The sequence below is a fragment of the Nicotiana attenuata genome, chromosome 5, assembly GCF_001879085.1.
Source record: "Nicotiana attenuata strain UT chromosome 5, NIATTr2, whole genome shotgun sequence".
Lineage (NCBI taxonomy): Eukaryota > Viridiplantae > Streptophyta > Magnoliopsida > Solanales > Solanaceae > Nicotiana > Nicotiana attenuata.
In genome coordinates this window covers 31,059,782-31,083,312 of record NC_031993.1, presented here as the reverse complement: position 1 = coordinate 31,083,312, position 23,531 = coordinate 31,059,782, and the positions used below count along the sequence as shown (strand labels likewise).

The 23,531-nt window shown below is 36.7% G+C and overlaps 2 protein-coding genes across 4 annotated transcripts; one reads left to right on the top strand and one right to left on the bottom strand.

The window, feature by feature from the left end:
* Positions 6,938-13,701, top strand: LOC109225601 (tubulin--tyrosine ligase-like protein 12). Of its 2 annotated transcripts, XM_019390323.1 has the most exons (15): positions 6,938-7,279; positions 7,737-7,982; positions 8,521-8,645; positions 8,788-8,998; positions 9,210-9,335; positions 9,402-9,658; positions 10,180-10,287; positions 10,945-11,086; positions 11,176-11,341; positions 11,568-11,725; positions 11,819-12,142; positions 12,297-12,371; positions 12,508-12,577; positions 12,683-12,840; positions 13,068-13,701. In XM_019390323.1, exons 1-15 carry the CDS (start codon positions 7,013-7,015, stop codon positions 13,215-13,217), a joined length of 2,583 nt encoding a protein of 860 aa, XP_019245868.1. In that variant the 5' UTR covers positions 6,938-7,012; the 3' UTR covers positions 13,218-13,701. The 2 variants fall into 2 exon arrangements, with proteins under 2 accessions (XP_019245868.1, XP_019245869.1); XM_019390324.1 differs by lacking the exon at positions 13,068-13,701 and having other exon boundaries at positions 12,508-12,597; positions 12,683-12,771.
* On the bottom strand, positions 15,088-23,284 carry LOC109225600. 2 transcript variants are annotated; one of them, XM_019390321.1, is made up of 14 exons: positions 23,138-23,284; positions 21,968-22,059; positions 21,790-21,894; positions 21,598-21,647; positions 20,772-20,838; positions 20,172-20,244; positions 18,775-18,830; positions 18,493-18,589; positions 18,183-18,267; positions 17,791-17,853; positions 17,166-17,225; positions 16,570-16,662; positions 15,718-15,780; positions 15,088-15,618 (listed from the first exon to the last, which is right to left on the bottom strand). In XM_019390321.1, exons 1-14 carry the CDS (start codon positions 23,185-23,187, stop codon positions 15,532-15,534), a joined length of 1,041 nt encoding a protein of 346 aa, XP_019245866.1. In that variant the 5' UTR covers positions 23,188-23,284; the 3' UTR covers positions 15,088-15,531. The 2 variants fall into 2 exon arrangements, with proteins under 2 accessions (XP_019245866.1, XP_019245867.1); XM_019390322.1 differs by having other exon boundaries at positions 21,790-21,898; positions 21,972-22,059.

Below are 23,531 nucleotides of genomic sequence, written 5' to 3'. Positions count from 1 at the left end.
CCGCTATATTGATAATTGGCACGAGTGGAGTATGATGTGGAGCATGCTTTATGCAGAAATAATAACACATTGCTAAGTATTTGCATGATAAAGGTACGTACAAGCTGTAAATAACATAGTAAAGGTGAACATGAAAAGATGAGAAAAGAAAAGAAAGACAAAAGAGAGAAGTCAGTTTAGCTCATGAAAAATATGCGAATTTTTTTTTGAAGCGGGTAGGGAAATGGGGGTGGGAGAATCATAATATAGCAGTAAGATGAAGGGAATAGAGAGAGGTTATACATGTCATAACAAATAAGGAGAAGAAGGGAAGGGATGTGCATGTCATAGCAGTTTAAAACAAATAAATGTGAATAATGAAAGGGATGTAAATGTCATAGCATTTTAAAACTAATGAAAAAAAAGTAAGGAAAGTAATTCACATTAGTCAAGTTTGTTAAGGTAATAGCCTAAGTATATCCCCAGCAGAGTCGTCATGCTGTCGCGCCCCGTTTTCTCGCAAAAGCGGGCTTTGACGTCTGACAACATTTTTAAGGAAGGTATTAGAAGAGAAGAGTCGCCACCTAACGATTTTAAGGTGCGTTAGGGCACCTATTTGCAAATAACTTTGTTTAACTAGTCTATATCACCAAAGATCGGGTAAGGGATCAAGTTACCTCAAAGAGAAGGTGTTAAGCACTCCTCGAGGTCCACAACTGTGGGTCTCGTCCGAATCTTAAACTATGTGGATTAGGTAATTAGGCTAAGTGAACAAATAAACAAAAGAAAATACATAAGTCGAAGAGTCTTATCATAACGTATGAGAATTGGTATAAGTCCTTAATGATTACAAGGATATAACTACATTGGTCCATGTTAAATGACTAAGTGTAAATAACTAGTATATAAAGAAAAAAGGGGCAGGGGAGGGGGTCCTAAGTTTATTAGCCTAAAGGATCACCCCGTGCGATATAAATAATACTTCACAACTCCCTTAAGGTAGGGGTTGCTCATATTATTCAGCGGGCACAGACTATCATCTCCTTCTACCCAATTACTATGTTGAAGTTGTTACTTAAAGGCGCTCTAATTCAATTCTAAATTGTACCCTGTGCGTGCACTACCCGTCCCATGCCTATGGTCCAGGAGGCTTTGGACCTCTATTTGGGTGGTTCTAGACTTCTCCTAGGTTGCTTAAAATGAAAAAACTAGGTGAAATTCAACACAAATAGGACTTCACATAAAGACAACTAAAGACCTAAGTTAGCCTCCACACGTGAACAACAAATGCACGCGGGCAGTTTAGGCAGTACATAGTTTCAGAATCAAGAGTTAGAGTCCTATAGGCATGTTTTCTAGGTGATTCTGGATTCCATTGTCGTATATGCATCGTCATTGTTCTAAATGACTTAGGCGAGGAGACAGTAAACTATTAGCGGACTCAGGATTATTAGCACTAATTTTATAAATAGGCGTCTTAGACAGGTAACATTGTCCTATAGACATGATCTCATTATGATTTTGATTTCAAATGTCGTACAGGCAGTGCTAGCTGTTCCAAATTGACCAATTTGCAGATTACATGTGTTATTAAAACCTATAGACATTCTTCCTAAGTTGTTTGCGTAATGAGCAGTGAAGACTATTAGGGAAACTTGAAATTACCAGCGTTTGATTTTATAGACATACTTTCTAGGCGAATAACAATGTTCTTATAGGCAAGATTTCTAATAATTGGCACTTGAACTCATTTTTTATCATACTTACTCCTATAGGCATATTATCTGGGCGGCAGTATAATAAAACAACATAAGCAACTGCTTAATTAATCAGTTAAGGACCTATAGTCATGGTATCTAGATGAGCATTAACAAAGGTATGTATTATTACAACCCTATAGGCACGCTATCTGATAGTCATATAGAAGTAGAAATGGGAGCAGGTACAGTCAGACAATCATGCTTCGAATAACGTACATGTATTAGGCAAGTTTAGTAAAGTGTGTGATTTCCTATAAGCATGATTTCTACTAGTGTGCAGAAGTAGAGCAAGTTAAACAAGGTAGCAAATAAAGCACGTAGACCTTATAGGCATGCTCTCTACCCCTTTGTGCAAGAATAAAGCACACCCATTCCCTAATTTCACTAATGCCCCCAATTGTTCGTTATTACAAGTTACAGGACCAAAGTGGAATAATACAAACTCAAAGATGACAAAAATACATGCAGAAACAAACACAGGCCCATCAAACAGTATAGGCCCGCTATAAAAAAAAACCAGTAAATTTCTAGAACTTCAGCAACCTCACCAACCAACAGACCCAAATCTCAAGCTCACAAGGATAGTAGAATCTTCCTGAATCTGATGCCCATGTCCAACAACACGTATAACCCAACACCAGGCTCGATGAATAACTTACTTAGCCAAATGGATGCTCAAACTTAACCACACAGGTGACAAATCACTCATAAAATTAATTAACAACCTTTCACACTTAACTCCTAAAGCTGTAACTAACAACAGTTCTAGCCAAAGCACATAGACAATATCACATGAAATACTGGCAAGTTTACAAGGCAGGTTCATGCTTGTATTCTCATAAACAAAGATAAAGGATCATAGGATAGTGAACTATTTCGAAGAATTTCAAAAGTAAAATGATTCAGAATTAGCCTAAAAGAACTTTAAACACAAGATTTAAACATGAAAATCTAATAGAGTCAAGTAGAGCACAACCTTCACATGAAAGTTTTAACATGAAGGCCTAGTGAAGACAACATAACAGAACATGTTCATGATCGAGAAATCACTTAGTTGAGGATAAGAGAACTTGAACATACTGAGTATCAGTTACAATATCAGCAAAAACTTATAGTAAACAGAAGACATGTCAATTTTCAAAGCAATAGGACAGACAAGCACCAAACCTTGTACTAGTTGGCCACATATAGGCAAAAATGCTGGTTATGAGATTTACTCTAAAGGTCTCAACTAATATTGAAGAACACGGGATTGAGCAAGTCAAGAAAACACAAAATAGAGTTACAAATAGCATGGGAACATATCATAGCTAACAATAGAACTCCAGGAAGATAAAAGTTAGGCATGAATGTCTCAATCAGGAATTAGAACATATTCTGGGCATGAGTTGGTTGTCATAATAGTACAGAACAAGGCAAGAAACCAAACTCAGAATAAACAACAAGTATAAGTAATCAACTATTCATAAACATAATGATTAGAAATCATTCAGGTTGGACACACATAATGGGCATGCATTAAGGCTAGCATATTAAGCTAAGTATTTAGATAATATTGTCACATGACTTGCAGAGAAATAACACATTATGCATAAAGGATTCAACATGAAGAGAACAATTTGGAGCAAGAACATAGTTTCCTAAGGGTTCTAGTACAATGTTCAACAACCATCAATCAGATTTCAATTACGAATCAGGCAAGCATCATGAATCAACTTAGCTATCCACATATGAGTTAAAATCAGGACTTGCATAGAATTGAGGCTAGTGAAACTACAAAGTAGTATTAAAATAGGCAAAATTGCATACGAAGTGGCATAATATCGAAATTAACTCAAGGAAATCCAAGTAGCACTAATGCACATAACACAAATAGAAATAAGTTGAATTGCGAGAGTGTATGGCACTAACCAGTTGCAAACATAGCAAATAAAGGATGAGAAACTCAGAATCTCAGGAATAACAGCAATTGCAGGAGAGTAATGAAAACCCCAAAATCCACAATGCTTCAGAGGTCACAAGAGCCTTGAAATGGGCTCCGAGCAATGCTTGCACTAGGGAGGCTAATGAACAGATTCCGGTGGCATTGGCTTTCAGCCGGCCAAAATCGTAGTTTTAGAATAGTATAGAATGAGTTAGAGTGAGAGAATAGTAGTGGTAGAAATAGTCAAGTAGTAATCATTTCGTCCGTGAAAGGGAACAGGGAAGAGGAGTTTATATAGTGGTAGAAAACGAGCAAGCAAACATGGAAAATAATTAATCAATCACAAATAAGGAAAGAATATCACATGCAATCAGTAATAGGACTGGCAAAGAAGAAAAAAATTAAAATTTCAAACCCTAGTTCGACGGAAATCAAAGATTGGCCGATGATCTTGGTAAATCGGACCCATATAATCTGGTAGTGAGTGTATATAGACGAAATACCGTCTAGGTCTCAAAGATTGAGGGCAATTGTTCATAACTCAGAGCTTGGTACTTGCCAAAAATAGGTGAGTACTAGGTGATGCCAAAATCATTTAAGTAGCAAAATGACAGAACGTATAAGGTAAGGGAATCATGGTTTGATTCCATTTGGGACCGGATTCGGAGAGGATTTAAGGGTATGGCGGCTAGGGTTTCTCAGAGACGAGTGGAATGGAGAGGTTTCAGAGGCGGATGTTTAGGTGAGAATGTCCCTAGGGTTTAGGTTAAGGGGATATAAGGAAAGGGGGAAGGTTATTGTGGGCCGTTGATCTCAGATGATCAACGGCCAAGATCAAAGAAAAGTGGGGCGGGTCAGGGGATGGGTATAGGGTAATGGGCTGCTAGTGCTGGGCCAAGGTTTTGGTCCGAAAATTAGCCCTTTTTTGGCTAATAATTAAATACACGAAAATTATTTTAACAAATGATTTATAAAAATAATTAAAAGATAATAAAATATTACTTGTGCAATAAATGATTGAAAAAAATAACTTAACATTTATAAAAATATAAAATGTTGTTTTAGTATGAATAATATATTGAATATAATTATGCATAACATATAGGCTATTATTGCAAAATTATGTAAATAGCCAAAAAATACAAATATAACTATATAAAATGAAGTAAAAAATATTATAAAACCTATATGTGGATACAAATAATAAATTTGGTTGATTAAATAATTTAAAGGGGTAATCAATACATATTCAAATAATTTAAATGCAAGAAATCAATTTTAATAGCTTTAAAAATTATAGAAAATACTTGTATGACTCTTGTAATTGGTGATGGTGCATGAACGATATTTTAAAAGCATATATGACCTTTATAAAAATATGAGGACAAAATTGGGAATCAACAAGGGGCGTCCCTTCTTCTGCAGACATGGAGGCTCCTTTTTCACTGGGTTTTGTTATGCTGCACTGTGGGAGAGGCGACCTCTCGCGCCTAAGGGGCGCGTTGGGCGTCACGTCCCCGCCTACTATTTCGCAGCTTTCGTTGATAACATTCATGAAGTTGCTAGGAAAATCACTTGTTATTTTTGTCATTTCTCCTTGGTTACCTGTCATGTAGGATTTTGTATGCACAAAGAAAGGAGATCTCGGGTTTTTTGATGTTAGTGACTTGCGTTAATTGTGGATCTAGAGGAAACTAAAAATTTAACTAAGAAGTCCCCACAGACGGCGCCAAATTATTGACCAAAAAATATAATTCTTGGTTCAACTAATTAAATTTGTGTAAATTAGGCTTAATCTTAGTTAACAATAATATTCCAAAGATCAAGTTCTCAGAAGTGCAAAAAATACAACGTAGATATATTTTAATAGTGGTGGCAACGTACAACCAATACTTAAGAAGTCAAAGAAAATAATGTAGCAGTAAATATTGATGAGTAGCAATAAATGACATTTAAGTAAATAGACCGAATGAGCCACCTAACAGCTTGTTTGGATGGTTGTTACCTATCGTATCGTATCGTATTGTTACTTTAAATACAATGTTTGTTTTGATTGTTACTTAAATTTTATTGTATTGTATCGTTAAATCCGTCGTTACGTAACGATGAAATGTGCCACTTTATGTAACGACCGATTTGGTGTGGTCGCGTCGTTTCCTTGTGTTTTTCTCTCAGTCCCACCCTTCATTATTATTAAATAGTTTTATTTTATCATTTACCCTACCTTTTTATATACCGTATCATAATTTTTCTTTATAATATTGCAAGTTTATTCATCATATCACAGGTGCGTGATACCATGAAACGACGCCAAAACGACACAATCCATCCAAACATTGTATTCATCAAACAATACAGTACAATACAATACAATACAATACGATACATTATGAAACGATACGTAACAACCATCCAAACAAGCTGTAAGAAAGGATAGAGTCAGTGAATGTTCTTTCTGACAATGATGAGTAATAGATAATCCTTTGAATATCTGAGTTATTCTCGAATCCGATGAAAAAGTGTAGACAAGAATCTTAGCGAAAAGGTTGTGTTTGTATTCTTACAATAAGATCCGATTCTCTCCTTTAAAGTCAAAGCGTATCTCACAAATGAATATCACATGTCCCCTATCATTGTGTCTATATTTATAGGGAACATGTTCCTCAAAACCCTAACAGTACAAGTGCAGAGAATATCCACTAGAATATTCTCTTGTGTCCTATCTTGAAACTAGCCGTTATAACTCTGTCAAGGGTGCTCGACCTCGGCCGTGATCCTTGATGACTCTTCGACCACGACCTTCATTGTTGATTAGATCACTTCGACCCATGAATGCTTTCCGATGTCATTTTGACTTATATTCTAGAGGTATATTTTGACCCATACAGTCTCGAGTTCAAGTCTCATGTATGAAAAAATCGGGAGAAGTACTTTCCGATTTGATGGGCACATGTACTTTAAAAATTAGATTTTCAGATTATGCTATTTTTGGTCTATTTATGGTGTTTGATTTTGCTTTTGATATTACAGTTTCTTGAATTTGATAGAATTTTTCTGTTTTTTCTAAAAAGAATTTTATTCCCACAATCGTCGTGATAGTTAAAGTTTGTTAAATATGTGACAAGGGACCAACAATGCTTTTCAAAAATTTAAAGGATCAAATGTGCTCAAGAATATATTCAAGGAACTAATTTTAACCTCTTCTCAAACATAGGTGGGTATTTTTGTCATTTTAGCGGGAAGAATAAGACGAACCCCCAAACAGCGCCTTGTCATCTAAAACCCTGTAAACCCTTTTTCCGTTGTTCACAGAGTTAGCGAGTGAGCTTTCCCTAAAAACTCAGCAGAAATGAGCAGAATCCAATCCTATGACGACTTCGTTAAAGTCCACGGCGTACTCTTAGCGGCGGCCGGAATCCCGCAGTCACTTCACAAGCTTCTCTTTCAGAAGCTCTCCTCCGATACTTTTGACGGCGGTCACTTTTTCCAAATTGAGCCTCTCGAAGATGGCCGCCAAAGGAGGCTACTTTTCACTTCCGATTTCATGCCTAAGCACTCAAATCTCTTCCTTGTTGATCACGCTTGGACTTTTCGCCTCCCCGATGCTTATAAGCAGGTTTATAAAACTGTTTTCTCTCTCAAATAGGAGTAATTTACGCACATATATACATTGCATAAGTCAAATACATGAAAATGAAGTGATAAACATACGTAGACACTATATACATTACATATAACTGGTAATTAAAGTTCAGTGACTTTAATGTAACAAAAAATAGTTTGTGATATAACTGTTACAAGTAAAGTTCAGTGACTGTAATGTGACAGAAAATAATTTTGTGAGATACAAAAAATAGTTTTTGACTTTACTGTTACAACATGAAAAATTATTTTTTTAAAATTTTATTGAGATAACAAATAGTTTTATGACTACTGATACAACAAGTAAAGTTTAGTGAGCATGTGTCAATTAACCCTGGAAATTTGGTGATGAAGTAGATGTTATTTCATTGGCGATGCTTTCAGTTATTTGTGATTAATTTTTGTATTTTTCTTTAAATTTCATAATGCAGTTGTGTGAAGTTCCAGGTTTAGCAGAAAGAATGGCTGCATTAATGTGTGTAGATAGTGCAGCTGAGGAAGCAGGTGATGTAGATGGTGATGCAGGCGAAGAGGATAGTATTAAACTGAGTGCCGTGGAAATAGTGCAGAGAGAAATAAAAGAAGGCGGGGATGATGCTACAAGGTGGTTGGAGCTTGAGGAACTTGACATTGATGATGACATGCTTCTATCTCTTGATTTGCCTAATAAATTTCCTGTACGTTTCCCTTATAGCTCTAAATTATATCAACCTGATCAATTAGAAACTAAAAAGAAATAGGAACAAAGTAGCTCCTCGGGACTCGGAATTGCACACCCTGTTCTTGTGCAAGCTTGCTTAAATGTGCCTGTGATAGCATGAGTTTTATCCGTGGAGAAGTAGTTCCCTTTTAATGGCCTTACTTTGCGTTAGGATTCTTCCCACCTTCCCTATGCATGAGAGATGCAAGTTGCGGTTTCTTGTACATAATAGCTAGCCTAGATTTCTTTATGAAATTTTTATTATGCATATAATGGAAGATCTTTTAAATTAGTGTGTTAGAAGCTGCAACTTTATAGGGGCAAAAAATGTATGCAATGAGTCACCTCTAGTGTATTGGTGCTTTCACTATGTTTGTTACAACAACAACAAACCCAATGAGTTCCCACAAGTAGAGTTTGGGCTTTTCACTATGTTTGTTGTCACATTTTTTAATAATGTTGACTTGGTGCTTTATTTTACTTATATTTGTTAATTTTAAATTTTCTTGCATCAGAATTTACTGGCACTGAGCCTGTGCAGCAACAATCTGAAGGATGTTGAGATTGTTGCCAAGGAAGTTACCCGACTCAAAAATCTTAAAGCTCTCTGGCTGAACAATAATCCAATTTTGGAGCGTAGGTAAGTTGCCAAGAGCTCTGTAACTAGGTTCAATGAAGGAGTGAGTTTTTTTTTTGGAATAGTAATTGATGCTCGGTTAGCAATTTCCTTATTGGCAAGCTTGAGTAGTATTTGATGGTTCTTCCTTTTCTTCTTTGGATAGTAATTCAGAGACTGCAATCATTCAGGGTTGCCCTGGTTTGGAAGTTTGCAACTCAAAGTTCACATCTAACTATGGAGAGTGGGCATTAGGATTTTGTGGTGGAATCTATGACAAAGAAAATGCAGGCTTTGCCCATCAAAGAGATCATCCTTTGGAGAGTGTGACATCTCTAGACCTTAGTAACAGGTCTATTCACAATCTGATAAACAAGGTGAGGCCTATTCCTACGTTTACCTTTCCAAATAAAGGTGCTTTGAATTTATCATGAAATTCTCTCTCGTACCCCCCCCCCCCCTCCCCCTCCCCCCAAGAATATTAAGATTCTTTGAGATAATGTGAAACTATGGCTGTCTTTTATGGATGTAGTGGTTGCTCCTCTATCCTTCTAATATTTTCCTGTTTATGCTGCATGGTTTTCTCAGGCATTTAATCCTGATGATATCCCATCTCTTTCTTACTTAAATCTGCGTGGAAATCCATTGGACCAGAATTCTCTTAGTGATTTATTGCAGCTTCTTAAAGGATTCAGTTGCTTGGATTCTCTGGAGGTACCTCTTTTAACTACTTCCGCTTCAGTGTGAGCACATAATGATTTTATATAAACTATGGAACAGGTTGATATTCCTGGGCCTTTAGGAGAAAGCGCTGCTGAAATTGTTGAAGCGCTGCCTAATCTTTCTCTCCTAAATGGAGTAAACACATCCAAAATATTGGAGTCTGGGAAGTCTGTGGTCGATTCAATGTTGCAACCACGCCTTCCTGAATGGGCTGCCGGAGACCCTCTAGAAGATCGTGTCATAAATGCTATGTGGTTGTACTTAATGACATATAGACTAGCAGATGAAGAAAAGATTGACGAAACCTCTGTATGGTATGCAAGCTAGAAATTTACCATTTCATTTGATTATCCTCAAAGTTGATATCTCCATGTGATGTCCTTCTTCCCTTACACATCTGCTCTAAGCAACATGAATAGTTCGGTTTAATAAGCATTCTCAGCATCTTGAACCTTTGGGCTTCTTGTTTTCTCTAGCTTGGTTCTGAAGATTGCATCTATAGACTCTACAGGATCTAAAAAATAGCACATTTTTCTGTGAGCTGAAGTTGGAGGAATTCTAGTTGTGTAAAATTAGACTAGTGGACTTTTAGCAATTGGAATTTCAAAAATGTGATCAGAATCCCTCTGTCTATTTTGTAAAATGTTTAACTTGACTCTTTGACTAAATTGGTGAGAGTTGCTATTGCAACTAAGAAGTCTTTCAACTTGATTGTGCCAAAGTTGCTGGTCTATAATGATATGATACAATGCTTTTGTGACTCTGAACAATGTTTTCTGAATTCAAGCTTATATGCATATTATCCTCATATCAACCTGTTTGTTTGTGCTCATAGGTATGTAATGGATGAACTTGGTTCTGCTTTGCGCCACAGCGACAAGTCAAACTTTAGAGTATCTCCTTTTCTCTACATGCCGGAGGGCAATTTGGCATCAGCTGTGAGGTTCTCTTCTTAAACTACGTCTACCTGCTTTCTTGCTTACATATTCGGATGCTCTCCTTTACTAAACGACTTTTTGTATATCCATTACAGAAAAGACACTTTTTGTATATATTGGAGTGCACAAGAAATCTTGTTTAGATGACTACTTGGGATTTGTAGCTGCGTATACCGCTTGTACCCAGGCTTCAGGCTTTACCCTTTTTGTGAATAAATCTATAAAGTGCTCAGATTGTATATCCCTTTTTATTATACTTCTCTGAATAGATACATATCCAAAATGTTGACTTTACTTTTTGTTTAAACAGCAAATAACGTGTCACTTATTTTTCCTTTGTTCCAATTAAAGTAGGAGGATCTGAGGAAAAAGTTTGTTGCTAAGTAACTCTCCTTGGGAAAACCTTAGCGCGTCAATAAGATCCATTGTGGAAAAACAACATATCCTACTCAAGGGAATATTGGAATATTATCCTTCTCATAGTCTCCTCTATGGCTGAAGGCTGAAGGTCCTTTTCCAATGTAAAGCCTGATAAGGGAATTAAAACATAGTTGGCATATGCCCTTCTTCTGCTTCTCTGATGAAGTTATTATGCGTTTAAACTTTAACTTTGCAAACTTCCATATATTTATGAAACTTTACTAATTTTTAAATGATTTTAGTTACTCAATTCTTTGGCCGATTGACGATGTTCGAGAAGGTGATGAGTGCACTCGTGATTATCTATTTGGTATTGGGGAAGAGAAGCAGCGATCTGCTCGCCTAACTGCTTGGTTCCATACACCAAGAAACTATTTTATCAAAGTATGTATTTACTTATTCAGATTTGATTGTTCATCTTGTTAACTGAATATAGATGTTCAACATGAAATTTGGTTTCCATTATTCTTCAGGAATATGAAAAATATAAGAACAAGTTGCAATCAAACAAATTTGTCAGCCCAGTACAGGGGTCATCAGTTACAAATAGCCTGTGTCATGGTGATGGAAGTGCTTTACGCGTGTACACTGACATACCTCCAGTGGAAGAATATCTGACTCGTCCTGAGTTTGTTATCAGTATGTCTTTATTCTGATGCCACTGTAATTTCCTTTTTATTAGATTGTTGACTGTTTCTGTGTCGCTTTCACTGTCTGGACTTGGTCGTTAATGTCATGTACTCTTTTTCTCATATTGCGTACAGTCAAGAAAGTGTGTACTGGTTGTTTGAGTACAATTTTACGAACATTTTATTGGCTCAAGACTCTACATATATTAACTTCACATTACTGGTGGTGTTTATAGCAACTGAGCCCAAAGATGCAGACATTATATGGACAAGCATGCAGATAGATGAGGAGACAAAGAAGGCAGCAGGACTAAATGATGAACAGTATATAAATCAATTTCCATTTGAGGCTTGCCTGGTTATGAAACATCATTTAGCGGAAACTATTAAGAAGGTCATCATAGATTTCATGTTTTTATATTCAGTGGTTGAGCACTTGTTCTTCATGCAGAATGCTGATGCTAAATTTAGTCCACTTTCTTAACAGGCTCATGGATTGGTCGAATGGCTTCAGCCTACTTATAATCTTGAGACACAACTAACTCAACTTATTGGAGATTTTCACCAACGTGAAAGAGAAAAACTAGACAATTTGTGGATCTTGAAGCCATGGAACATGGCAAGAACTATTGATACGACAATAACTAGCAATTTATCTGCTATTGTCCGTCTCATGGAAACTGGCCCAAAAATCTGTCAGAAGTACATTGAGCATCCCGCTCTATTTCAAGGGAGAAAATTTGATCTCCGCTATATTGTTTTGGTTCGCAGTATGAATCCCCTGGAGATCTTCCTTGCAGAAGTTTTCTGGGTATGTGCATATTTCATTGGTGTAGGTGTTCTCTTAGTGGTCGAGAAGTTGGAAAGAGAACTGTTTCACTATGATACTTTATGTCATACATATAAAATGCCTTTCTAGAAATTGTTTTCTTGTCTCTGGCTAATTGTTTCTATTTTCCGTTCAGGTAAGATTGGCAAACAACACATACACTTTGGAGAAACATAGCTTTGATGAATACGAGACTCATTTCACTGTTATGGTAAGTACTGATTACCTGTCTCCACTATTTGTTGATTTTGCAGCTTCATAATTGATTTGAGTATTTTATTTGATGTGATTGCATGATTTTATTCCTTGACTTGGTTCTTGACATTTAATGTAATATTCTCCTGTAGAACTACAGAGGCAGGTTGAACCATATGAATACACCAGATTTTGTGAAAGAATTTGAGAAGGAACATGAGGGTGAGGGTGTTTCTCAATAGGTTGATTTCCTCCTGTCCGTCTGTTGTGGATTTAGCAGGACACAGTGAATTAATTACTAGTCTCACTCTCTTGTCTTTGTTGCAGTTAACTGGCTGGATATCCATTCAAGGATTAGAAGTATGATTAAATCGGCTTTTGAAGCAGCTGCTGTTGTGCATCCAGAAATGCATCATAGCAAATCTAGGGCGATGTATGGGGTTGATGTCATGCTTGATTGCCAGTTTCAGCCTAAATTATTGGAGGTATGACAGCAAATTACCTCTATTATAGCATTTTCGGATTTTGGTAGTTCTGAAATGTGACTGCTCAAAGCATGACTTTGCCACTGATCATCTTTGCTTTTGTAAATATGGTTATGGATTTTGTTGCTTGCTATTTTCCTGTGTTGTTGTCATCTTAGTGAGACAGGAAATGACCCTCTCGTTAAGCTCAATCTTTAATGAACTCTAAAGATATCTTTTGGATGCAGATTACCTACTGCCCTGACTGCGGTAGGGCAGTCAAATACGATACTGAAGCTGTTGTTGGTGGAGGAGAAACTGTTAAAGGAAAGGATTTTTACAACTATATCTTTGGCTGTCTCTTCCTAAATGAAACTAATCATGTTTCGCAATTGTGAGTGAAACCAGTTCATGCAGAGCTTTTTGAAGTAGACTTTCGTGTCAAAGTCTTAACTCTTGATGATTTATGCAAGTGTGTATCAAGAGAAGAACAATACAAGCAAAGCCATTTGTACCATTTTATCTGTGCAAGTATGTCTGAGCCGGTTTGGACTTTGGAGCTCTTTTACTTATATCATCCCACCAAACAGCTACGCCTTTTGAGATGTATCATATTTTCATGGTCTATTGAGGTTCTTACTGTATTTTAGGGTCTAGAAACTTTCCAGCATCATCTCCATATTGATGTGTATTTTTCCTTTTAAAATATTTTCTGGAGTTGAGAGGGTAGGACATATAAACTACAGCGTTTTCCAGCGAGATAGAACTTCACGATGCAAATGCCAGTTGCCAGAATGATTTTACATGCCTGGAGCCTGTAACATGATTGAAAACCTCAGTTTAATTTTTTTTTTAATGTTGGCAAAATACATAGTTTACCCATCGACCTTGTACTCAAATCTTTCTTACACACCTGTTCATCACGGGGATAATATTATACACTCAAACCTTTCAAAAGTGTGTCAACAACACACCACTTTAGCTCGCGTGTTCTTCACATCAATCAGGCGCGTAAATGCTAATAATTTCATTTCAAAAGTTTTATAAAGAATCCACGTGTCTAAGTTTTAATTTTTTTTTTTCCTTTTTACACCAATTAACAAATAAAAAAAGAAAGAAAAAATAACCCCTCCCGCTCTTGTCTTCTTCCCCACCCCAACCCCCTAACCCCCCACCCAGTGTGTCTTCTTCCCAATTCCAAACCTCCCCATCTGCATTATATTCTCTAGATGCCTTTCCTCCCTTCGTCTTCCCCCTCCCCCCCCCCCCCCCAAGGTTTCGTCTCTCCCTTTATTTCGCTTCTTCCCCGATTCAACCTTCTCCCATTCTACTTGTTCTTTTGGTTGCTCAAGATCCGAAATTTCTTCGAAAGATTCTTGGTGGCAGTTGTGTCAGTGAGAAGGGCAGAATTGCAGAAGAAGTTACGTTTTCAATTTTTTGTTTTGGAATTGTGTTGACAAAGTGGCCTTTGTGGTTCTTTCAATTGTGCCAAATAAAGATCTGGAAATTTTCCTTTTCGTTATTTTCTTTTGGCTCATCATTATTGAGTTTAAAAGATAATGCCAGAAAAGAAAGGATAGTCGGAGATGGAGTTTCAAGTAAAATTCCGGCCGGTGAAGTTCTTTGGATATGTTGTTTTTGTGTCTCTTTGGTTGTTGGAACTAGTGTTTTTGTGCTAACTATGGTAGAGTTTTTTTTTTTTTACAAAGAAGAAGGGGTTGCAATGGTGGAGAAGGTGGTGCAGTGGTGGGGAAGGTGGTGCACTGAATGTTTCCGTTTGAGGAGTTTGCCTACGTTCGGGGAGCTTCTTTGGGGCCTCGTGGAGTTTTGGAGATTGGAGCTCCCGGGGTTTACTCCTCCGGAGAGGGAATCGCGATCCCGGACGCACGCCCCAGATATTTTTATTTGAGCGGGTCGTATCTTTAAAAGGGTTGGGTGATTAAAACGGTCCTTTTAATTTAGAGATGCGCGTGTTATTCACAACACAAACTATTACTTGGACTGGTCAAAAGTGGTGTGTTGTTGACACACTTTTAAAGGTTTGAGTGTGTAATATTATCCCCGTGATGAACAGGTGTGTAAGAGGGATTAGGGTACAAGATCGCTGGGTAAACTATGTATTTTGCCTTTAATGTCCTCCAAGTTTGTTTCTTCCTCAGTTGTGGTTGGTAACAATTCTGCTTGGAAGTGATTATTTCCACTAAAGTATGCTGCTGATTTTATGCATGTTTCCAAGAGAAGAGGGAAAACATCCAGTTGAGTGCTTCATTTTCTCAAGATCCCGAGTTCTTTATGATTGTAAATAGTCTTCATACATTTGAAGACCACAATATCAATGTCTAGCACCATCATAAAACTGGTAAAAGAAACAAATGGTATTAGTCCTAGAGTTGGTAGTTAACAAATGGTATTAGTCCTAGAGTTAATGGCAAACACAATTGTCAAGAAATAGACTTCCAAAAAATCATTGTAGCAGGAAACAAAAAGAAAATGTGCACAAACCCACACATTGCTGTGAAGGCTGAAAACGTTGCATCAACCTAGAATCGTCTGTATATATGCAGATAGGACCGCGGCATCCTCCTATGTAACAGACTAACAGGTAATCATCTTTGTTGACACTACTCTTCTTCCTACTAGCCAAAAAACAAAGAATTGGCTGGTGTGTTGAGAAGTGACAAGTTGCTAACCAAGTAGCTATATTGATTGAACTTAGTCATGCCTTTGGCTTTTCAGTGAGTTTACTTTTTTCTGCAATTCCAAATTTGACATCCTTTCAAGCTCCAAAGCACGTTCAAGCTTTCATCCAGCAGACAACAATAGTATATGTATTAGTTTTAACCCAAGGAAAGATAATAACGAGTACTAAGCAACATGGAAGCAATGATCAAGGATTACCTTAGCCGCTCGGCTGCTCCATTCCCCTAGAATAGCTCTAAGCCTCTCATTTTCCTCTACATACTGTTACAAACACCAAATCGAATTAAGAAAAGGAAGGGGAAAAAGAAGCAAAAGGATAAAAAAAAGAAATATCATGCTAACCTTTTGGTGTAAAAGAAACTAGCATGATTATGGAAATCCAAATACTAAAGATGGATGATGGAGTTAGAATAACAGTATTTAGTATTTAGCTATAACCACTACTTTAGTGCATGAAAAAATAACAAAGTCAATTTGCTTAATATTAAATTAATTGCAAATCCAGAATATCAAGTTAGACAAGAACCTTGAAATGTTTCTTTGATGAAAGCAGACAGGTTTGATCATATTCATAATAGATGAGCGATTTTAAATGAACGTAGATGTGGAATAAATGTCAGCGTTTAACTTGAATCTTACTCGACCTAGAAATTGTAGGACTCGCGAGCACCTAGGCAAATGGGACAAACCCACAGCCAAGAATCTAAGTAACCAGTGGAAGCAAGGACTGTCCCAAGGTCAGAAAAAATACAAAAAGGTATCACCCATTGGTGGTAAATGATGTCTTCCAAATCTGAATTGTTCTTTTCGGCTGTTAATGCCTACATCTTAGCCAAATACTCTGACTTTTCTTTTGGTACATCATATTCATTTTTAATGGCAAAGAAGCAACAGTTGAGCAAAAAAAGACAAACGAGCAGCACGAAGTTGCAACTTATGTTTAAAATGACACTTCTCCATAAAGAAAAACAACTCCATTTCTGATTACACCAAATATTTTGCATTTACACTACAACAAAAGTTTATTTTCCAAAATAGTTTCAAACACACCTGATTGTTTGTACTGCGGATGCGCTGCATCTCAGCATCCTTCTCTTCTATTAGAGATCGAGCAAGTCTAAGCTCAGATTGCAATTGATTCATCTGAAACACAAATCTTTCAGTAGATAATTTCAAAAAAGTAAAAGGATAACAATTGCTGAGGTAAAACTTCTACTTGGAAAGAAAGAAATATCAAATATCTGAGACAAGTAAATTCTATTCGTCCTTAAAAACAATCCCCTCCATGGACACCAAACAGAATCAGGGAAATCAACAGAAGGAACATATGGACTCAAAAGCAATGGTCACACCTCATGTAAAGAAATCAGCGAGAGTATTTTTCATCAGTGTGAGATTATAATTCCACAAAGGCATGAGTCATATGAAATGGACTCCCACTTAGAACTCCATATTTACTTTACTCTCAAGAGTTTGAAATAAGATGCCACAATGTAGAGCACCCGGATGCCACATGGATCCGCCCTTGAGCAACTAAGTCTGTTTCTTAGAACTACTGCTTTACATGTTAGTTCTGCACATGATAAAAGTACTTCCATCTCTGTGGAAACAAGATAGGTCCAAAAGACCACAAGCCCCAATAATACCTCAGCTGAAAGTGTGCGCAATTCTTGGTCTCGAGCTGCCAGTAAGTGGGCAAGATCAACCTGCAAAACCAAGCGACTGATTATTTTCACCATATTCATAGCCCAAATTCTAATAACAATTGAGTATTACCACATAAAGATGGTTGATTTTCATTACTGAATATTCCTCAATAAATGAACTAAAATGACATAGCTTCCACATTATCATCTTACAGAATATAAAACATGCAACAGATGGTGTATAACTGTATATTATGTCATGCTCAGCATCTATGACTTTTTTTCTTTCCTGGTTTTGTCATTAGGAAACTTGTTCAGACGATTGTTACCAGCTAACTTGGGCAACAACAATAACAGAAGTGAAGCCCTTTTTCATAATCTTAAACAGAAAATACCTTCACCGAGATCTTATAAAATGGGAAGTGCGGAAGAATGTTTACCACTTTCAGATTTATGATAGTCGATACAGGTTTCTTTCTCCTCCTCAAATTCTTTGTTTTCCTTTCTGACTTATAGCTTAATTATGACTCACCATGCAGTCAAAAAGTTACATTCTTCTTTCTATTCTAGAGAATACAGGAAGGAGATTCTTATAGCAAAACAACTTCGATAAGGAGAAGCTTACCTGAGGTGCACTCCCATCATTAGACCTTTCATATTTGCTCAAGGATTCTTGTAATCCTAGAATCTAAGTGAGAAAAAACATCAAAATTCAGAGAAATAAAGGAAATAATTCCACAAGAAACAAGGACTAATTTCCAATCAAAATGCTATTCATTTTCCTATTTTGGCTACAAGAGATAGACACATCCTGCAGCAACCAAGACCTAGAAATGTGTAGAACTCCACCTTCCTATCCAAACATGACTTGTATGCGCTGTTAACTACTTGATGCACCAACTAGTAAGACTAAAGCTGCTCATACCAGTTCTTTCTTTACTCTCTTCTTGCAATGGAACATGCCTGGAACCTTATTTCTAAAGAAAGAGTATCAGAGTTTTCTTTATCAACACATACCTCCTCATTCAGAAAGTGTATATTTTCTTGCTGATATTGCAATAAGGTCATGAGCTGATCAGATAGTCGACCACCATCTTGATACCTATACAGCCAAAGGCTCCCGGGCAAACATCATAATTATTTGCTTCCACGCTTAATAGACTCAGAAAGAGTAATGTGCTTTGACAATAAAAAGATGGGGCTAAAAAGTGTAATAAGAAACTGCGTCTGCAAAGCTCCTTATTTTACAGGGGACTCATGGCAAATCTATCCACTATGGCATATAAGATTTTTCTACAAACTCAAATGCGTAAATCTAATGAGGTACCTCAGTCCTTCCAAAGAACTTGATGGTTGAAGTGGAGAATAAAGTGACTTCAAAACATCAGGCTGGGAATGAAATGAATTGTATTGATGAACATAACCTGTGACAATTGAAAGTGTAGCCTGACAAATGTCAATTTTTAAATATGTTTCCTAATAACATATACAAAATTTTGGAACTTATGATAGGCAATTTCTTTGTAGGGAGACATGGGTGGGCTTTACTATAAAAATATAGGTGGAGAAATGACTCTTGTTAAGGAAAACCACAAAGGAGGTCTCTCACCAATATAGAGAGTCATGAAAGAAGCAGCACAGACTACTTCAGCCAGCATGATTATCCTGCAAGAGTGGTGGAAAATGCATCAGACCTCTAAATTAGAAACACAAGGCTACAATGAAGCAATCAAGTTATAGGAAGCTACTCCAGTACCACCACAATGGACAATGCAACCTTCAATAGCAGCATTCACTATATAATAGAAGCGTAAATGGCTACACCTAACATCTGGCTGAGGCCTTGAACATTTTAAGACTGTGGCCTCGAAACTGCATTTAGATCAAACCTAAGGTTCAACCTTCAGAAAAATTATTACTCATATAAATGACATTTAAATAATTAAGACCCATTTGGATTGTTACGAGTCGGTAGTACTGTATATTAGAAGATTTATCATATTGTCTATTTTTAAGAATTCATATACGGAAAAGGCGACCCATGTAAATACATCGGTTTCTTACTCGTGAAAAGGAACTATTCTTGGCAACTTGGACAACTTATGACAATATTTGTCCTGCATATCACCAGGAAGATTGCCCCGACTACGCTTAGGCCCTGCCTCATTATTGGAAAATGCAACCGGCAACCCCAATGATTTGGGAGCCAATTGACAGATTTGGCCTATTCGTTTGCCTGGATCAATAGAACCTTTTGATATTTCATATCCACTTTGATTTGATTTCAGTCCTTGAACTGGATCTCCTAAGCTGAAACAACAAAGGTAGAAGTAGCGATCCCATCTGTCTTATTTCACTCTTCGTCATGTGTCAGTTGTCTGGGGTAGTTTGAATTAAAAGTGGCTCTCTCTCACAAAATATTGCAGGATCATTCAATGTCTAAATTCTTCAGGTTTGGAGTACAAGATGTTATTTTGTGTCTTCTTCCAGTTCCAAATAAAGCAAAACAAAAATATAATGAAAATCATTCCTTCGTCCTTTTTTTTCCTCCTTTGTTTAGCCCATGAAATATACACCAAGCTCCAAGAAAATCCATTTAAGAGTCTCAATCTCTCTGTACTTTCTCAAAAAAAGAGGCTTCATCTCTCTGTCAACTCTTCCATGGTATGTTTGGGATTATTTATCTATCGAGTGTAAACAAAATTACTGGTTGTAAAATTCTATGATAAGAATTCTATTCTTAAATCCGAATCCACAGATTGTAATGCACCAAGGACAAAAGTGTCCAGTATACAACTGATAAAGATATGGACATTGGGCCTAACTCAACCCCAAAAGCTAGCTCATGAGGTGAGGATTGCCCAAGCCATATAAGGAGACCAAGTCCTCCATCCCTTAGCCGATGTGGGAGACTCACTCCATCCCTTGGCTATACAACATCTCAATATGCAGGAAGCTGCAAAAACAGAGAGGATAAAAAGGCACAAGTGTTCTTAGCAGGTGAACCTGAGTAGTGTGGATATGGAGAGGATGCTAATATCTGGATCCCAAACCATGACCAGCAGCATTGCAGCAGTTCCTGCAATTGTTTGAAGTGTTTTAAGTATAGGAAGTACAGATTGAATAAAATTGTAGAAGAAATGTAATCTTCAAGGAAGTTGGAGATTCAAACTTAGTGCTTCCCCAAAGTATTCTTCAAATAACACAAGGCTATGGATATTATCTTTAGGGATCACAGTTTGTAAATTAGCAAGCTTCTCAGAAGACTAGAATATAATTCAGGTTAACCAAGATTTACTTGATTGTACTTTCCCTTCTTCACCAGGAAGTAAGGATGGGGCATTGAGAAAGGTAGAAATTTTGAATGATTTAATGCATCATGAATATTCACATATGCAAATTAATAAATGTAAAAAGGAAATGATTGTATTGCTTTGCTAAAACACACAATTCAACTGTAACAAACCAGTCCTGCATTTAAATAATATATTTTAGCACTACAGCAAGATTTGTTTTGACCTTAAATTTAGAGATTAAAACAAAGTAAAAAATGGACGGTACACAAAAAAAGGCTGAACACAACCAAAGAACCAAGTAGAGATGTACCATATGCAATTGTCGCAAACGGTAGGCGAATAATGTGCTTCAGCTTCTGGCTGAAAACACAGTAACCCTACAAGATTAAACCATTGTGCACTTCAAAAGTTTGACACTTCACAACAGATGATTGGATTATGGCAAAATAAGAAGGAAACAAGCAATTGTCAATCTTAATAAGAAAAATATTTCAGGAGTAATATGTAATCCTCATCCAAGTAGTGCATACAAGTCCCCCATTCTCGACAAGAAAGATACCCAGAATACCAAAAAGTTTTATGCGAAAATGGCACAGAGAAGTTGTCATCTTGGTCAACCGACTTATACTCCTTTATACCCCCAAGATAGCTAGTGGACAAGCCAACATTTAGTCTCATGTAGATTGGGTACCAAGTTTTCTTCCTACGTCTGTCAGGCTCTTTAACTATCTGGTAGCACCATATTAAGAACATCCAAAGAATGCACAGTGGCTTACACCAGAAAGTGGAGCAACTTTAATGCTATGCATGTTTTGGCGCCATACCGGACTTTAATATATGCACAAAGCCTCACAGAAATATGATATGATATTAACCAAAATGATTTTGGGAGAGATTGTTTTTAATATTCTGTTTTCTTTTGTGTACATGTCGATTGGGGGGAATGGGGCAGCGGACGGACATGAGGGAGAGAAAAGAAAGTTATATCCAATGAGGTAGCGCTGACATTAATCATTGACTCCCTGTGTTATTTTCCTCCCCTTGCACAACCTCTAAGTCAAGATTTATAGTGGCAAAATGCCATTCATGACATCAAAACTACAAAAATATATAGTAATGCATAACGGAAAACTCACCTGCAACCGTATTTTCTGGACTTGGTATACCAGATATTGCTGAAAAATGCCTGCAGATATTGAATATTAATGTTTAACAATTAGAGAAAAGTCAACAACAGGAAAAATACAAATGATGAAAGATATTTTAAACTTATAACTTGGCCAAGATGAAACAGTATAACCGGAGAGTATAATTTCATAGGAGCAGACCCGTGATAACTAAGAGGGCAACATTACAACTGCAAAGAAGTTGGAAAACTAATCCCCCGATCAGGTGAAATATCCATGTAGCCCCCACAGCCAAAACAGCAAAACCTGCCTAGGAATTTGTTATTAATCAGCTCCCATATAAGTGACTAATTTGCACGCGGAATTGAAGTAGTATTACTTGCCAATAAGATACAGTAGAAAACACTCCCAATCAGGCTTGCAGGCTTCCTATTACCAAAAAGTGGTGCCTCATCCAGTATGTCCAGGAACCTACAGTTAAAAAGCAGCAGGGACATTTATCAGCAAGAAAGCTCCAATATTAAGTAAAAAAAGGGGATAACTTCAATTTTTTTTTTTTTTTGAGAAGGGATAACTTTAATTTTGACTGTATATTTCACTTGGCAAGTCATATAACTGACCATAAATTATTGCAGTGAAATAGGGTGATTTTGGGCCAACTTCACTGGATTTTGGCAACGGCAAAGTTGAGTGTGAAGGGGAGCCTTGGAGCAACGGTAAAGTTGTTTTCGTGTGACCTAGAGGTCACAGGTTCGAGCCGTGAAATCAGCCACGGCTGCCTACATCACAACTACTTGGGGTGCGGCCGTTTCTCGGACCATGCGTAAGCACGAGATGCTTATTGCACCGAGCCGCTCTTTTTTTAAGTGAAAGTTGAGGGATTTTATGGTTAGAAAAATAAGTTTCATGATTTTACTGCATTATAATTTAAGCTGAGTGACATTTTGTGTAATTAACCTCCATTTTGCTTAATACATCATCATTCTATCATCCTAAGTTTCCCCTTCTCCTCCTTATGCACATACATACCTCATAATTTACAGTCTAGAGGCTGATTTTGAAGATCATAACACCCAGATATATTTGTTTAGTTGATTATATGAAAGAAACATAATAAACAGTGATACAAAGTTAACAGAAAAAGAGGAAAACATAATTAAAATCTCTTGAAAATTTTTGCTAGAATTTTAAATAATTATCCTAATAAGTCACTCGTCAAACAACACTTTGTTCTAATAAAATACAGTTCACTGTAACGCTAGCCACATTTATGAGTTCGAATTCACAATTAGGTATTTTCAGAAATTGCCATAGGAAGTATTTACGAAATTTTCAGCCAGCAGAAAGAGAAAAATTAACTGAATTACAAATAATAAACAAACATTGCGATATTTCAACTTTAAAGTACGGCAACAAAAATGAGAAATTGAAAACTGAAAGACTGACGATGACGAATTGCTGGAAATTGAACGTAACAAAATCAAAATGTTGCGTGTGTAGAGGAATCAATGTGATTATTGAGGGAATAGATTGGAGGACTAGCGCTTACAAATTGTTTTCGTTTTCGTAGATAGAAGAAGAGTGTCTTTCTCCTGACATTTTCTTCTTCTTCTTCGCCTTCTAGTTCAAAACATAACCACTGTGCTTCGTTCTGTATTTAATTTGGAGGTTTCTCTTCGTTATTTTAGTTTCAAATTTTCCTTTTTATTCCCCATGCTTGCCACCAAATTATAAATAAATAGATAACATGTGTTTGCAATAATTTTTATTACTACTTAAGTACTTATCAATATTTAGTTTTACATATCTTATAATTTTGATGTAGATTTATTTTGATTGTTATTTAAATTTTATTGTATCATATTATTAAATTTACTATTATGAAACAATGAAAAATATCACTTTATGATAAGGTCTTATTTGATGGGTTGCTTCGTTACCTT

Bases quoted from the DNA above. Each gene is read 5' to 3' on its own strand.
- LOC109225601 (XM_019390323.1), top strand. From the start codon at position 7,013: ATGAGCAGAATCCAATCCTATGACGACTTCGTTAAAGTCCACGGCGTA. The intron at 11,342-11,567 runs GTATGTCTTTAT...TGGTGTTTATAG, and splicing joins TCGTCCTGAGTTTGTTATCA to CAACTGAGCCCAAAGATGCA. The intron at 12,841-13,067 runs GTATGACAGCAA...TTTTGGATGCAG, and splicing joins TTCAGCCTAAATTATTGGAG to ATTACCTACTGCCCTGACTG.
- LOC109225600 (XM_019390321.1), bottom strand. From the start codon at position 23,187: ATGTCAGGAGAAAGACACTCTTCTTCTATCTACGAAAACGAAAACAAT. The intron at 22,060-23,137 runs GTAAGCGCTAGT...TTTTAACTGTAG, and splicing joins TACGAAAACGAAAACAATTT to GTTCCTGGACATACTGGATG. The intron at 16,663-17,165 runs GTATTATTGGGG...TTTGTGTTTCAG, and splicing joins TGCGCACACTTTCAGCTGAG to ATGAATCAATTGCAATCTGA.